This window comes from Taeniopygia guttata, chromosome 17 (genome assembly GCF_048771995.1).
Source record: "Taeniopygia guttata chromosome 17, bTaeGut7.mat, whole genome shotgun sequence".
Lineage (NCBI taxonomy): Eukaryota > Metazoa > Chordata > Aves > Passeriformes > Estrildidae > Taeniopygia > Taeniopygia guttata.
The window spans coordinates 3,837,501-3,854,488 of NC_133042.1; the positions used below are offsets into that span (position 1 = coordinate 3,837,501).

At 50.7% G+C, this 16,988-nt stretch overlaps 1 protein-coding gene across 1 annotated transcript in view; it reads right to left on the reverse strand.

The window, feature by feature from the left end:
- The window catches only part of ASTN2 (astrotactin 2), a 336,891-nt gene that overhangs the window by 217,511 nt on the left and 102,392 nt on the right, over positions 1-16,988 (reverse strand). The window contains exons 4-5 of the mRNA XM_030286868.4: positions 15,418-15,567; positions 6,675-6,782 (exon numbers count right to left, since the gene is read on the reverse strand). Coding sequence (XP_030142728.2) covers positions 6,675-6,782; positions 15,418-15,567 — 258 coding nt within the window. The remainder of the gene's footprint in view (positions 1-6,674; positions 6,783-15,417; positions 15,568-16,988) is intronic.

The window sequence follows — 16,988 nt, forward strand, 5'->3', positions numbered from 1 at the left end:
ATAATTTTTCACTCTCAAACACTCAATTACTCGCTGAGGCTGTATCAGATACAATCGGAAAATAAATAAATAAACGGGAAGACCCGCACTGCCTCCAGGAACAGATGTAAAAGCCTTTATCTCCAGTGCAGCCCAGGCAAGTGGCAGCGCCTGTGGCTACCACAGCTCCAGCAGCATTTACCTGCACCCCTGGTGCTGCCCAGCCCCTCAGTGCCCTGGCACAGGTAAGGCAGGAGTGCATTTCCACACCTACAGCCACATTACGGAGCAAAGAGGCGCCTGCAGCAACCCCAGCCCAGCTTCCCTGCACAGCCGGAGTCCAGCAGGGATGGAGAGGGACTCAGAATGGGTTTTATGGGCTGTTGCAGTGCCTCATTGCTCTGCAGGCAAAATAAACCGTCATGGAAAAGCACCAGGCTCGCTCACTAGCTGGCAAAGCAGCATCCATGACGGAGAGCGGAGAATGGCTGGGGATGAGCAGCATCCCCCTCTGCCACACTGCCCTGGGCACCACAGGGTGACCTGGCTCTGGTGCCAGGGAGGAGGGGACCTTGGTGCTCTGGGGCATAAACACAACATCTGTACCCCGAATCCAACTCACTCCTGAGCTTTGGGGATCTGCAGGCCACATGGGAGCTGCAGTGTCCCCTCTGGGGCGCTCCTTCCTGGCCTCACCAGGAGCAGCAAAGCTCCCTGTGCCATGAACCAGCTGGGTGTGCAGCACCCAGGCTGACCTGTCCCTCTGTCCCTGCAGGGAGCAGCTTCCCTGTGTCCCGTCCTGGGGAGTCCTAAAGGTTCTGTGTCCCTTCCTGAGAAATCCTAACAGCTCTGTGTCCCTTCCTGAGAAATACTAACAGCTCTGTGTGCCTTCCCGAGGAGTCCTAAAGGTTCTGTGTCCCTTCCTGAGGAGTCCTAAAGGTTCTGTGTCCCTTCCTGAGGAGTCCTAACAGCTCTGTGTCCCTTCCTGAGGAGTCCTAAAGGTTCTGTGTCCCTTCCTGAGGAGTCCTAAAGGTTCTGTGTCCCTTCCTGAGGAGTCCTAAAGGTTCTGTGTCCCTTCCTGAGGAATCCTAACAGCTCTGTGTCCCTTCCTGAGGAGTCCTAAAGGTTCTGTGTGCCTTCCTGAGGAGTCCTAAAGGTTCTGTGTCCCTTCCTGAGGAATCCTAACAGCTCTGTGTCCCTTCTTGAGAAATCCTAAATGTTCTGTGTCCCTTCCTGAGGAATCCTAACAGCTCTGTGTCCCTTATGACCACACAAGGAGGGGATGGACACAGGGCTGCCAGGAAGGGAGAAGCATCCCCAAGGACAGACAGACAGACAGCACCAGACACAGACAGACCCAATCTGCCATTCCTTCCTTCATGCCCCTGGAAGCAGCCCAAATTGACATGTTTGCTTTATCACCTTTTGTCTCCCACTTGGCTGCCACCAGATCTCCCCCAGTTTGAAGGCAAGCCAGGCCCCAGGCAGAGCAGGGAGGCAATTCCCTGAGGAGTATGGAGGAGTGGAGTGATGTCCTGCCTGCAGCATTCACTCAGCTCCAGCCAGGCCAGAGGCACCAGCAAAGAGAGCACTACCCAAATTTCATTCTGCACCTCGTTTAGTTCCCCATGAAATAATAAGTGCCTGCTGCCTCTGGAGATGGGAGAGGATCAAAGCGAAGCTTCCTCGTATGTAGCAGACTCCGAATACCTAATATTCCCTTATAAAAGGCCTTGTTTTAAACACCAAATACAGAGGCAGATCAAAGCTCAGCTTCTCATTTCTCTAACAGCCCTCAGAAGGCTCCACCAGCCAGCCCAGCACACAGGCACACGGGGCTGACACCAATCCAAGGTGCATAACTGAACTCTGCTAATTTGTCAAAACCATCACCGCGTGCTAGGGAAACAGCCAGGTGCCTTGTTCACAGAGACCTCAGCCCAGGAGCATCCCAGAGCCATGCCCTCCCTCCCCTGGGCTGCTGGAACAAGAGCTGTGCAGGAAAACAGAGTGGGATGTTGTCCCCCTTCCTCTTTAACAGGAGATGCCAGCAGGTGAAGCAGGTGAAGCAATGCCAGACCCAAGCGTGGGGGAGCAGGCTCAGGGTGGTGCAGCTCCAGCTCCAGCAGACACCAGAGAGAGCTTGAGGAGCAGCAGCCAGCTGAGGACACTCCATGAGACACCCCAGGAGGGGGGACACTGTGCTGGGTGCCCCCCAGCATAGCTCAGCCACCACAGCTTTCCAAAAGCATCCCTCTGCCTTTTGCACGCCACACTCTGTGTCTGGGTTTGCAGCAGCTCTGTACCTGATCTCTGCTTGCTCAGACTCAGACTCGGGGGTCTGGCAGCAGCGATGGGGACATCCTGGCAGGTCCCAGGGGCTCCCAGCAGGTCACAGAGGCTCAGACTAGAGTGCAAGGGAGGGCAGAGAGTCTGTGGGTCCCCAAGACAAAGGGGCTTGAGATGGCTCAGCCCCTCACAGGGTCTCCATATGACACCATCACTTTCCCTGCCTCAGTTTCCCCCAACACAGAAGCTGAACAGCATCTGCTGCTTATTTCTGTGTTACAGAGCAGCTGCTCTGTGGCCTGAGAAACTAGAGGGAGGTACAGGAACCTTGCCTGTGCCTCCCCTCCAGCAAGGAGGGGCTCATTATACTCCAGGAATCCTCAATGAGATGGGCAGGGAGCTGATACAGCCTTGGAGTTACAGTGCTGCTGCTTCCCCCACACCTTTCACTATTTCACTTCATCATCAGGAAGGTGCTGCCTGTGACCAGGGAAACTTGAGGCTGCACAGTCAGACCTGGAGCTGAATCTATTTTGCTGGGCACAAGGCAAACCCCACTCCAGAGCAGGAGGGATGGAGCAGGAGTGGAGTTTGTGCACAGGGCTCTGCCTCCTTGCTTTAGGGGGATTTTTGCTACTTATATTTTACTCTTGAACTCAGAGTGGAACCTGACTGAACACATCCCACCCTGAAGCATCAAAGCTTTGATATTGCCCTGCTGGCCAGCAGGGGATGTGGATTCACATCCTTACATCACTGTCAGGTTCTCTCTCCCAGCGAGACAGCGCTGGTGGAAGGTGTGATGACCGACAGCCCTGGAGACAAGAGCCAACTCTGCACCACAGCCAGAATGCAAAGGAGGTCCCACAGCTCCTGGTACTCCCAGGGGAATGGAAAGGGAAGCCAGCCCCCACAGCAAGCAGAGCCTTGCAGTGCACAAACCTGTTGCAAATAGGTTGCAAGAAAATCTGATTTCTGGAAATCCTTCAAATCAGCAAGAAGGACCAAAGCAGCCATCCCTGGCCCCAGCTGAGGGTCACTTCAGCCTCTGAGCACAGAGCTGTGCACTGCCTGACAGCCTCTCTCAGGACTTGTTCTACTTGGAAAAGCAATCCGAATTCCAGCTCCCTTGAGAATGAATGCTACTAGAGCAGAGCTCACCCTGATCTGTCAAAGAGAGGTGGAGAGTGGGGAGCTGGTGTGGGCACAGGCAGGGGACTGTGGTGAAGAGAAGGGTTATCTCACTGAAGATTTGGGTGTGAACAGAGCACTTCTTGGCATCAGCCAGCAGTGCCTCTCCCAGCTCAAATGCCAGAGACGGGGCTGAGCCCAACAGCAAAGACCAAGACTCCAGAGGAAGATCTCCTCTGCTTTATTCCTTACACTCTTCTCCCCTGTAATTTCTCTGGAGCCTTTCCAAAGACATGGTAACATCAGTGTAAGGGCATCCCACAACCCTAGAGGCTGGGCAGGTGAGTGGTGCAGCATGCTGTGACCACAGAAGGTGCTGCCTCTTACATTGCCACGTATTCCTACCCTGAAAACCAGGTACCAGTGCCTCTGCTGCTCCAGAGCTACCAGAACAAACTCTCCCTTGCTGAATATTACCCTGTGGGAATGTCTCTCTAATCTGCCTTGCCAAAGCACTAGAGATCCTGCTGTCCTCCTTCTCCAGGAGACACAGGAGGCCACTTAACCAAGCTCAAACAAAAGCAAACCTGCACACCTCCTAAGTGGAAACTTCCCATCACATCATCTGAGATCAATGCCTTGACAGTGCAAGTAATTAGGCTCAATCCTACAAAATCTTATCCAAGGAGAGAAACCCCAAGGAATCCCTCTCCTTGGACCCAATAACTATCCAAAGGCACCTGCAACGACACGCAGGACTGGAGAAATCAATAGGGGAACATCATTGTAAGAATTAACTGTATCTGACGATGCATCCTTCTCTATTAGAGTTACAATCCCATCCAATTATGGATCTTGGCTGAACTTGTAATTATGAGTTCGGTACTACGGCTTCCCACTACGCTATTGCTTTGCTTCCATGAGGGAGAGGAGAGTCAATGAAAGGATAATGGAAAATTCCTTTCAAGGGGATGCAGCGATGGCCAAATTTATCTAGACAGGAGGGGAAGTACAATGGGGACTTTATGCAAGACAATTCCCTCAGTTAGCCCCCAGTGAACATGAACAAACCAGGTTCTCACAGCATTGCTCAAACACTGAGGCAGATCTAAGAGCCAGCCCTGTGCGACGGCGCGAGGCAGCTCTGCCTCCTGAATTCCCTTCAAACCCAGCCATCAAAGCTGCCCAGGTGAACAACAGCTCATTCACAGGGAAAGAAAGGAATTCTTCCCATTCATCTGTTCCTTTATATTTGCCCTACAAGGAAGCTAAAACCAACAACCAAAAACCAACACAGACGTCAATAAAAATATCTTTGTACCGACATCCAGTATGAGCCCTTTTCAAGAGACTTACAGAGCAATCGACCTCAAGGGGAATGGCATCAAGGCAGCCTTGCAAAGATTTATCTGCCTCTCATTAAAACACAGTTTTCCATACCTTCCCTGTGCCCTATCACCCCTTTTCCCTAGTGGAAGCTGAAAAAACCCCGAACTTCAGTGACTTTTCTGACATACCCAAGGGCTGTCACAGCCTGCCCAGTATTCCTGAATAAGCCACTGCAAAAGGTAGTCCAACACCTGGGAAATTTGATCCCTGTATTAGCAGTGTTTTGGGACACTTTCTTTTGTTCCTGTTTGCAGCATAACCAATTCCCTCCTCCTGTCACACAGGCACGAAGATGATCAGAGAGGTGGAACATCTTTCCCATGAGGAAAAGCTGAGAGAGATGGGATTGTTCAGCCTGGAGGAGAGAAGGCTTAGGGGTGAATAACTGCAGCCTTCCAGTACCTGAAGGGAGCTGGAGATGGACTCTGGAGAAGGACATGGAATGACAGGACAAGGGGAAATGCCTTCAAACTGACGGAGGGCGGGGTTAGAAGGAAGTTTAGGCTTAAGCTTATTGGGAAAAGAATCTTGACTATGAAGGTGGGAATGCCCTAGCACAAGTTGCCCAAGGAAGATGTAGCTGCACCTGGATCCCTGGAAGTGTCCAGGACCAGGTTAGACAGGGCTTGGAGCAACCTGGAATAGTGGAAGATGTCCTTGGCCATAGCAGGGGGTGACACAAGGTGATTTTAAGGTCCCTTTCAACCCAAATCATTCTGGGATTCTGATTTTATCATTTTCCCCTGAACACAGCTGTGTTTGTATCACAACAGGTAAGGAACTCACGAATCCTCTCATCCTTTTCATCAGAAGCTCATTTTAAACATGGCGATGATTTTGCTTGCTTCTAAAACACATGGGCGAAAAAACCAAAAAAACAAATATATAAAATTGAAGGCCCAGCCTTTGAGCAGGAACAACTGCAGCACACCCCTGTGCATGCGTGAGCTTATTCCCGTGTGCAACCATCGAGCTGATCAGAGGTGTTGAGGCAATTTCACATTCAAATAAACACACTGGAAGCGTTTATGGGAATGGCTCATCATGGAAACAAATGGGGCCGCGTGCTGCCGCGGTGGGCACCAGCATCTATCTGGCTGCCGAGGCCCGGCTCCCTGCACAAAACAAATGGAGGGAGCAGACCCACTGTGCAATTTTTAAATTGCTTCCCAACGGAGTTATTTCCCGACAGTGATTTTTCAAACCCAGCAGCAGCAGCAGCAGCAAAACTCGTCCTCTCCTCCACCAAACGGCTCGGGCGGAGAGTCCCGAACAAAACCGATCCGGCGTGATGTGATGAGAGGAAATGTGGACACCAATTTCAAACTGCAGATGATGTTTCAGTTTCTTGGCTCCTCTAACTCACAAAAGAGCCTAAAGAGACTTGGGTCTACAAATCCCTGCCCCAACCCTCGTTTTGAGTTTGTTCTTTTTAATTGCCTTTGTGCCAAGAGGAAGGCTGGGAAATTTTCATCCAACGAATGTTTTGCATGGGAAATAAAGGGCAGAAAACAGGAGTCTGGAGCAAGGAATTGCCAAGGAAACCATCCCTGACAGCTGCACTGGTGCCAGGACAAGGACAGACACAACCACTCCCCACTGGTGCAGCTTTGGGGAAGTGCCAAAGCATGTGGAGGGTAACTGATATTAGAAACCATCAAAGAAACCCAGAACCTCAGCAACATCACTGGGAAATGGGGTTTATGGCCCCTGCACGGTGCTGCATCACACAAACAGCACATCTTGGGACGTGCTTACCACCAGAGACTGGTGTGGCTGTCCTTTGGACATGGGCAGTATCAGACACCATCACCCATCAGCCAGTCAAGGTGCTCAAGCATTTCTTTTCCCTGACACCAGCGTGCAGTCACAGAATCCTTCTGTACCTTTGCTTCGCCTCCGGCTCCGGTACTGCTCCGTGTAGAATGTGAGCTGGGTTTCATCGTCTGCCTCTGAGCCAGAGTTGCCTTTGGCACGTCCAAACCCGATCCCACCTGCAGGCAATAGAGAGGAAAGAATCAGCCCTGGCAGCTGGGATGCTCAGGAGCAGGTGGAGCCGGGAGCTCCTCAGCAGAGCTGAGGATTTGGCCAGCAACCCCCACTCCTTGCTAAGGTTCTTCGCTTGGGGTCACCAGTAGTGATCAGGAAGTTTTACCACTCATGAATTCATCAAAAATCAAAGCCCCACAGTGCCTGTAGTGATGTGAATTTAAGAAGACACTTTCTACCCTCAGCAATAAAAACATAAATGTATTTCAAGGGACTTACAAAGAAAACCCCTGAGTGTGGCAGCTGCTCTCCCCAAGGACACCTGCATGGTGAAATGCAGTGAATTTTAGCAAACCCAGCAAGGACAAAAGGTACAGGGGGAATAGTCCTTGGGGGGCATCCAGGACCCCCCTGAGGGTCCTTCCCGCTCCTCAGCACCCAGTTTGGCCCATCTGCTCCCCCAGTTTGCTGTGGCAGCAGCAGTCAGGACTGCCAGGAGCAGGGCTGCCCATGGTTCACTCAGCCTCCTCCTCTCCAGGTATGGTGTGGGATGCAGCAGAAGCCCAGCTGGCTTCATCCTCAGACCCACCATGAAGCAATGGATGCTTAAAAAGCACCACAGACTCTAATTGGCAGAAGTTCTTCAATCTTTGCAGAGCTTAAAGCAAAGAGGCCTCTGGGGGTTGACAGTGGCCCTTTAAACTGCCATTAAAATATTTTACTGTTTTTAAAAAATCTTTTATTCTAGGCAGCCAGCACAATTTCCCCATTTCTTGGCAGGAGAACAGAAAATGAGCGGTGCCTTCTGCCCTCTGAAATCCTTAATAACGGCGATGAGAGGTGGCTGGCAGCAGCCAGAGGGACATCAGGAGCTCGGCACGTGGCTCCTGCCCTGGCCATGCCCTGACCTGGCCGGGCAGTGCCCTCCAGGGCAGTCTCAGCAGCAGGGCAGAAGGGGCTCTGCTGGCTCCTTTCCTCCTGGAAGCAGCAGGAAGGGTCAGTGCTTGCACACAGCAACATTTAGTGCTTGGGCAGGGGGGGGTTTAATGATGCCAAACCATGACCCACCATCAACCCCTCTTCAGCCACAAACTCCACAAAAATCATCCAGTGCCATGATACACACACACCAAGGGGTTTGAAAGGCACAGCGGAGTGGTAAGACCAATAAGGCTTATTTGCATGACTGAGGAAAATCTTAATTAACCTGGACTTCTAACGCAGGCTCTTGGGCAACCAGCCAGGTCTGCAGCCCTGCTGCAAATCCCCTTCTCACCGAGCAGGGGCTGCTGCAGTGGCCAGGGCTGGGGGACAGACCCCAGCTATGGGAGGGTGTCCCCACTGCTGAGAGCTCAGCACAGCCATTGTCCCTGCCTGGCAGAGGGACCTGGATGCTGCCTGTGCAGGTGGGACGTGGCACATCCCTCTGTCACCTTCCCATGCACCAGAGCTGGCTCCTTTTGCACAGGCAGATGGCTGGGGTGGGCAGAGGCAGCGACGTGGTGCTGTCTGTGCTGTCACACCCCTCCGAGGTGACCAGGCAGCTGGCACAGGCAGCAGCTGCTCCAGCCCAGCCCCCTCCGGCCACTCTGCGTTTGTGTGCCGGCTGCGTCGCCGTGATGGATGGAGCTGACATGTTAAATTACTCAGGCTGGATGTCTTCAGAGAGCTGGTGACAGCGATATTGCATTTTCTGATTACCCAGCACTGAGCAGGATGTATAAATACAGGAGTTGTGAGACCCGGCGCAGGTCCCCAGCCCGCAGCGGAAACATCTCCTCTGACCCAACATGCAGTGCCAGAGGTCAGCTGGCAACACGAGCCTGGGGAATCACTGGGATCACACACACACCTGCCAGGGATGTGCTTTTACACCTCTGTGCCATCAGGGATGCTGGACCACATCTTGGTGGTGGTTTTGAGGATCTCAGAACCCAGTTGAGGCAACCTGGAGAACACAGGGACGCTAATCTTCAAGTAATCCTGCCATGAACCTGATTTCATGTTTAACTGGCCCCAAAATCTGACCAAATTAGCCCAGTGAGACGTTGACAGCTGGGGCAATGCCTGCTCTTCCATGGCCATCACCAGCCTTGGTCACAGGCTGCTCACCAGGGCACAGGGCTGAGGATATTTGTGATGGGGCCAAGGATGCTCACAGCAGAGAGCACCCACGAGCAATTACTGATGAACAAGGACAGCATCGAGGTAAAGCCAAGCAGTTCTGCCTGGTCAGCATTCCCTTTCCTTCAAAAACAGGCAGAAACCACCCAGTATCAAAAAAGTAAAAGATCCTAATCACTGCAATTGGTTACAAACTGGAATAAATAAAAAACGAGAACAAAATAAGAAAAGAAATAAGAAAAAAAAAATAAGAAGACAGAGAACAGGAAAATGGCAATTTTGAAATGCTGGGTATCAGTAAGGAACTGGAAACTCACTCCAGCAGCTCTCATGGGGAGATACACCCTCTTTACACCCAGTTTACTCCTGCTTTTGAGACTGGAGAATAAACAAAGCCCCCCTTCCTCACGCAACCCCTCATCTCCTGCCCAGCTCGTTCAGCAGGCAGTGGGGCAGGAGGCAGGCGGGGAAGGGGAGCTCAAGGAAGATGCTCTTGTTTCTAATCCTGTTTGCAGATTTACAAGCTCGTTAATCCCTTCAAATAGATCTCAGCTCAGGCAGGGCGCCTGTTCTGAGTGCAGCATTAATTTAGTGGGGAGCAAGGCGGGGTGCCAAGGCAAACACCTGGTTAGGGTGTAATTAAAGACGGTCCCGTTAATGCAGAGTGGGGATAAGGAAATAAAATTCAGGAACCAGAGTTATCCCCAATGACTTTTCGTTAGCCAAAGCCATGTGTATATTTTTAAAAGTGAGATTTTTGTCTTTAAAGAGGAAATGAAGAACACACATGACATTTTTAATCCTTTCCCCGAAGCCAGGAGGTCGTAGAACATCTCAGGGAAAGAGCTATAGATGTAAAAGGAATCAAAACTGAGTTAAAATAAAGAAATAAGTAGCAGTAGCTGTTTGGATAACTCCTATCTGAGGCCAAGCTGACCTCACCTACTTAATCCTTCAAAGTTGGATGTTATAATAGAAGTGGAAGCTCAGTTTTGTCCCCAGCGGTGCCATCTTGGGTGACATCTTTGTGATCCCTCTGCCCTGCAGCCATTATCAATGGAAAAAAAATTCTCTACATCCTTTTCCTCCAGAAAAAGGGCAAATCCCTGTACATACCACAGAATTCAAGACCCACAACTTCCCTCATCAACCAAGTTGGGCTCACCTCATTCCATGCTCACTCGCCCCATACAACATTGCCTTCTGGGGTTCAACAAGGCCCTCTGTTCTCAGGCTTCCCAGTAAAAACGGGGTGAGGAACGCCCTCCCCAGCACAGCAGTGAAGTCCATGCACTAAGAGCTGGCAGGGCAATGCAATTAGCTAAGTGGAAATTATTCAGTTTAATTAATTTAACTCTGAAAAGAGCACCAGAAAACTGAAAAAAGAAAAGAAAAAAAAAAACCTAAGTGTGGTCAGTGGTCAGACAAAGGTAAATTAGATGCAGATTTAAGAAGGAACAAAAAAACACAGACATTTTCTTTTGAAACTTACCCAGTCAACCCCAAAACCATAAAAGAATAAAAATAAAAAGCTCTTTAAAAGAAAGCACCCTGTGGCAGGGGTATGTTCACACATGCTGGCTTCACATACAGCTGAGGAAAACTCTTCCTCTTCACCAATATTGCCTCTTCCTTCTGTCTCTACCCAAAACACGCCAGCAGTGCAGGAGGTGCAGCAACCAGGCAACAGTGCCATGGGCTTCCACTGTGCAAAACTGGGATCACACTGGTCCCAGTCAGCAGCCCTTGCACAGCCTGAAGGGTTTCATTTTCACCAGGGACCAACTCAAAGTGCTGGACACGATGTAATGACTCAGGTGAGGTGAAAGCTCCCAGGTGAACGCCAGAAAAGCCTCACCAGCAAAATGTGGGGTTCCACAGGCACCACAGGGCAGTCTGGCAGGGCAAGGTGAACGCAGAGGTGTCCTGGCAAAAGCAGGGATTGTGGGTGAGCCCAGCTGAGCCTCAGCTCTCCTCCCTCGGGGAGCTTTGGCTAACTCAGGGCACAGCCAAGACCTCCAAACCACAACAACTGCAGCCCCAGTAGGCAGCACATCCCCATGGAGAGCACGTCTCAGGAGGAGGACCATGATGGGTTATTTCTTCCCAAATCCAGAGTGTTTTTAAAGCCCTGCCCCAGGAGAGGGCACCAGACCCCCTCTCTGAGCACAGCAGCCACCCCCAAGGCCACCTCCCAGCCCCAGGCTGGGCACACAGCACACATCAGCCAAACCCATCAGCCAAACCCACAGGCTCAGCCCCTGCCCTTCCACCTCTCCCCAGGGCATCACTTCTGGGGCAGCCAGCTTGGGATGCTCGGGGGCAGCATTTCAGGATCAATAAACGCTCTGGAATGCAGCATCCCTCCCTCCAAGCTTGGGATGCTCCGGGGCAGCATTTCAGGATCAATAACCGCTCTGGAATGCAGCATCCCTCCCTCCAGGTCTGCCAGCCCCCAGCAGAGTCCTCTTCCTTCCACCCTCGGCTCTCTCCAGCCTCGCTCTCCCTCAATTATTTATAAGCTCTGAATGTGCTTCACTCCACAGAAGTGTTTAAGGAGAAAGGTTGTATGAAAGAGTCATTAAACAAAATAAAGTTATATGGCATTGTAAATAGAGAGGGTGGTGTGGTCTGGTGGTTTTTTTTTAAGTCAATGTACTTGGGAAAACAGCACCTTTCCCAGAGCTGCTGGAAACACTCAGGGCAAAATCAGATTTAATGAGGAGCAATGGGCAGCAGCTTATGCACATTCAGAGCAGGGAAGTAAAGCAAGGCAAAGTTTATCCCAGATTTGTTTCCCTTGGGCTGGGGATCAGGTTTGGATGGTTTATCCCATCCTTCTGAAGGAGTAGCACTCGGAAACCCTTTCAGAGCCTTTCCATAGAGGGGGAGATCCTTCTGCTGTGTGCTGCTCCTGCAGGGAGAGCGCTCCAGCTGTAGGGCTTCGATGAGGTTAAACATTAATTAAATCAAACCACAAGAAAATAATTACACACATGCATCCATCAGGCTGACTTGTCACTACCCAGAAACAAAGTTGGATGCAAACTCCATCAGCGGAACTGTCACGAGGCCGTTAGGAGGAAATGAATGTATCCCAAATGGACAATTTCATTTAGGGGGAGGAAAAAACAACTCTCATGGACTGCAATGGATTAATGAGGCAAAGGGTTTATGTTTGCAACTGGATGGAAAACGTAAACATCCCGAGTTGTGGTATCATCCTTTACCCTGAAGGGCTGTTTGCACTCCAGCCACGTGCCTGCCGGAGGCACAGGTAACCACAGGCTGTAAAAACAAAACCTCCAGCACAAGAAGCCAGGGAAAGGGCAGGGAAAGGCATGGATAGCTCAGCAACAGCACCCAGCCACCACCTCTACAAGCAAAAAGATTTTTAAATTAAGAGGGAAAGAGGATGGATGGGATGGGGCTGTGCAGTGCGAGACCTCCACTGGAGACATTGGGACTACCTGGCTTCCTGGGGGTTTCTGAGGACTGAGAGCTTAAAATCTCTTTTTTAGGGTGTGCTGGTGAGGGACCCCCGTGGCTGGGGACACAGGGAGTCAGAGTCCCCTCCTGGAGCCCGTGGGGTACATTCTGCCTCAGGCTCCTCATCCCTCACAGACTCTGGGTACAAACCAATCTCATTTTCCAACTGAGGAAACCAGTGGGGAGAGATGGAGAAAGACCAAGGGTGCTTTTGTCACTGACTTCCCCATGGTCACTAACAGGCAGAGGAACCCTGGGGAGGTAGAAAATTGGGTGGGGGGTGTCTCCAGAGACTGGGGACAAGCCAGGCTGGCTCAGGGCCACACTCTGCTCCCACTCAGCCAGAGGCTCTGCCTGCAGCTGGGCACTGTGCCTCCTCCTGAGCTCAGCTGCAAGGATTAACTGGATTGTTCCATTAGTGACCAAAAAGCCTCTTACCTCCAGTTCTAAAATGAAATAAAAACACACAAAAAAAAACCCCAAACCAAAAAACAAACAAATTAAAAAAAAAAAAATAGGCTGGAGCAGGGAATCAGAGAAACTGTCCCTGACATTCCCCATGGACCTCAGAGCACCCACACTAAAATCCAGAGACACGTATTTGAATAACTACTGGAAAACAAACCAAATAATTTAAACCAGTTAAAGAGTCAGAACATTTTCTTTACACTAAGTAAATAATTTATAGGCAGAGCTATAATAAAAAAAAAGCCCTCTCCAGGCCTGTATCGCAGGAAAATGTATCAGGAATAAAAGATCACATTTCAGCCTCATAAATAAATGAAAAACAAAACTAACAGTAAACAGAAAGAAAAGTATTGCCTTCCCAGCTCCCAGAGCTGACACAAAGACCCTCAGAGCGCTGGGCAGATCATGGCCAAGGGAGCTTCATCCCCATCATCCCTGAAGGGATCTGTTATCTCCTCCTCCTCCTCCAGGGATGAAGACCTGGACCCAAACCCTTGGCACAGTCTTTTGTGTGGTACAGCCTTTAGATCCATGAGTGCTGTGCTCCCACTGTCTTTGTAGCTCCTAAAGCCCCCAAGCACTGGGAAAGCAGAAAGAAGAGATGTCCCAATGATGCGAGTGACGGCCAAAATGAATTTCACCCCTTCATGAAACCAAAACCTGACAAGAAACTGTTTCACTGTGTTTTAGCTGGGGCAGCTGAGAGGGACCCTGGGCGTGCAGCAGGATGCCTTGGAGGGGTCATGATGTGACACAACTCACAGGCACCTCCACCAGCCCACCCAGAGGATGCTGTGTGGGGTTTGTCCCTCTCTCACCCCACCACAGAGGAGCTCTGGTGTCCCCACGCTCAGCAGTGAGGGTGAGGAGGCTCCCACCTTCCTCCCCAGCTGAGCTCCTCTGGCCATGGCTGATGCCTTGGAGTGGCTGCCTAGAACAGAGGCTAGACAAGATTAAGACACTAAAAGTAGGTATTTATTAAATGCCTTCAATAAATACATGTTGGGCAGTCAAAGCCTCCCAGAGGCTGCACCCAGGCTGGACAATGGTCATGATTTTTTCCAGATAGATATGTTTGGTCTATTTGCATATCAGGGGTTAATTCTCCAATTACAGCTTCAGGAAATGAAGTCATTTACCCCCAATATATCTGCAATTCATTTTTGTTTATACTTTTTGTGGTCTGAGATAGAGGGTGCCCGTGGTTCATGTGGAGACAGATGGACACGCCAGCCCTCTCCCTTGGAGAGGTATCCCTTGAATGGGATATGATGAGAACTTCTCAAACTCTCATGGATTGAGCAATCCTGGCCCTGGTGAGTTCACAGCATGCTCTGGAACCCCATGTGTTGGGACTGATTGGTTTTTCCCCTTTGTACCACCCTGCTTTTCCCCATAAAAACCCCAGTTTCTGCCCTTTTCAGGAGGGAGCTGCCATCTCAGGGTGCTGGAATAAAGGCTGCCTCTGTGGAACAACCACAGGGTGCTCCTGTCTCTTTGTCCCTGTGTTGGCCAGGGTACACCTGGCAAGGCAGAGCTGAAATCACTGCTAGGAGCTGAGCTGTCTGCCCCTTGCTGAGGTTACCCAGCAGCTGAAGGACTGCCTGAGACTCCCAGAAACTTATCTCTTGTGGGACCTCTCTCTGGGAAGGTTGTGGCATCCACGTCGAGCCATCAGACCCCAAGCTGGCCGCCTCTGGGGTTGTCAGGCTTAGAAGGATTGCTTTGTCTGACCAAAACGTGAAGACAGTTAACTAACACTTGTCACCCTGTTCTTTTGAAAGTTTTAAAGCTCTTTTAAAAGTTTTCCATGCCTTCTAATGTTTACATATTTCTACTGGAGTTATCACGCACTGTTCATGTAAATAATGATTGTTTTGCATTCTTCTTTGTAGGAGGAGAGAATTGATGGACTGTTAGTTTGACCAGTGTGGTTGGAGAGGTGGCAATTCCATCCTCCAAACCACTGTCACTTTTGGAATTCTATGTATTGCGAGGTAAGGAATAAAGTTCCTCTCTTTTCCCTCTTTTGCACTGAGGTCAGGAATAAACTTCCTCTCTTTTCCCTCTTTTGCATTGAGGTCAGGAATAAACTTCCTCTCTTTTCCCTCTTTTGCATTGAGGTCAGGAATAAACTTCCTCTCTTTTCCCTCTTTTGAATTGAGGTCAGGAATAAACTTCCTCTTTTTTCCCTATTTTGCATTGAGGTCAGGAATAAACTTCCTCTCTTTTCCCTCTTTTGCATTGAGATCAGGAATAAACTTTTTCCTCTTTTGCATTGAGGTCAGGAATAAACTTTTCCCTCTTTTGCACTGAGGTCAGGAATAAACTTCCTCTCTTGTCCCTCTTTTGCATTGAGGTCAGGAATAAACTTTTTCCTCTTTTGCATCGAGGTCAGGAATAAAGTTCCTCTCTTTTCCCTCTCTTACATCTAGCGTGAATGTGCGCGTTATTTCGTGTCGTAGCACGCCAAACGCTTCATACGGCGTTTAGAGCTACACGCTAACGCAGTACAGGATTTGCAGGACACAGAAGCTGAAATCCCAAGGCCCCACGTACCTCGGGGCCGGCTGCGGCGTTTCCGTCGGCCCACGGAGGTGCTGCGCAGCGCGGGCTGCAGCTGCCCGATCTCGATGGGCGTGTTGGTGCGGAAGCTCTCCTTGAACTTCTGCATCAGCGACTCCACCGTCTCCTGCGTCACCTCGGCAGCTGCAACACCAGCAAAGGAGCTGTGGTTACAAAACAGCTGGGCCACCGTGTCCCCCCCGCCCATGAAAAGCTTTCCTTGTGCAAGCTGGCGTTCAGTCCTGGGGCAGGAGCTCTGCCAAGAACCTCTGATTTCACCCACAGGGACCCACCCAGCTCGTTTCAGATCTTACCAAAGCCACCCATCCTAGAAAACTGAGAGTTGAGAGAAAGTGTGTTTTCCACGCTGCTCGCCAGCATTTTGGATTATTCCTTGCCTTTCCCCCATGCCCTTATCCAGCCTGAAACATCCAAATCATGCAGGGCACTGAGCTGGCTTTGGGTCAGGCTTAACTCTACACCAGAAGCTCAGAATTGTACCCCAACCTTGGCAGTCTTTTAGGGCAGCAGGAGCTCCCCAGCAGGCAAGTTTGGGATTTTTGGAAGGGCTGGGGTGGGAGTCAGGAAAAGGGCAGCTGGTCCAGGAACGCTCTGAGCTGCAGCAGGATTCCTTAGGGTCTCCCAGAGGCTGCAGCCACGTGCTGGGATGCACGAGGTCAGGAGACAAGGAAACAAGTTCCTGCAATGCCCCATGGCATGTGCCACATCATGCTGGAATCTAAGCAGCTCCTCTCCCTGCTCTCACACACCCTCAACTCAGTAATGCCAAAAAATTCCCCAGAATTTCCGATGAAGCTCTCCACATTCACAATGGGCAGTAACAGGAAATCTTGAAACCACTCACAAAAAGCAAAGATGAAATTTGGGATCAAAAGGCCTGTCCTGCAGGACACAGAGGTCTCCCAGGTTCAGTATTCGTTTGACCTCTGTCAGGTCCTTAAATAAACTCATTAGCAGAACATAACCAATCTCCTGTCTCCATTTCCAGAGTCACAAAGTCCCTTCCATGAGCACCAGAAGCTTCCCATGCCCGCAGCGTGGCTGTGTGGAGATGGCAGGGAGGGATGCCAGGTCCTAGAGCCACCACATATCCCACCTGGAGAAGGATGAGTGAGCACCCTGGAGCCCCCAGCCTGCCAGGAGTTATGATGTATTAGCCCATCACATCTCCTGCATCCAGAGACATCAGATGTGCACAATGCCCCTCGGGCACTCAGCAAGCTCAGGGTGCAGAACTGCTTTGCACCATGGACACCAATTCCCTGCCCAGTGTGGTGCAGGGAATTTAGAGTTGGAACAGAAGCTGGCCATGCAGGATGAGGCATTTGGAATTCTAGACAAGGATTTCACCTAAACAGAGAGTCTGCAGCAGACTGTCCAACATCCAGCCATGCTGAGGGGAGCAGAGAGCCCTCAGCACCCAGTGCCACACCAGGAACAGGTTCCCTTCCTTCTCCCTAAATTCCACATGTAGGCACACAGTTTGTGTCCCTGGGCTGTGTGTGGCACAGTTTGTGTCACTGGGGCTGTGTGTGGCACACAGT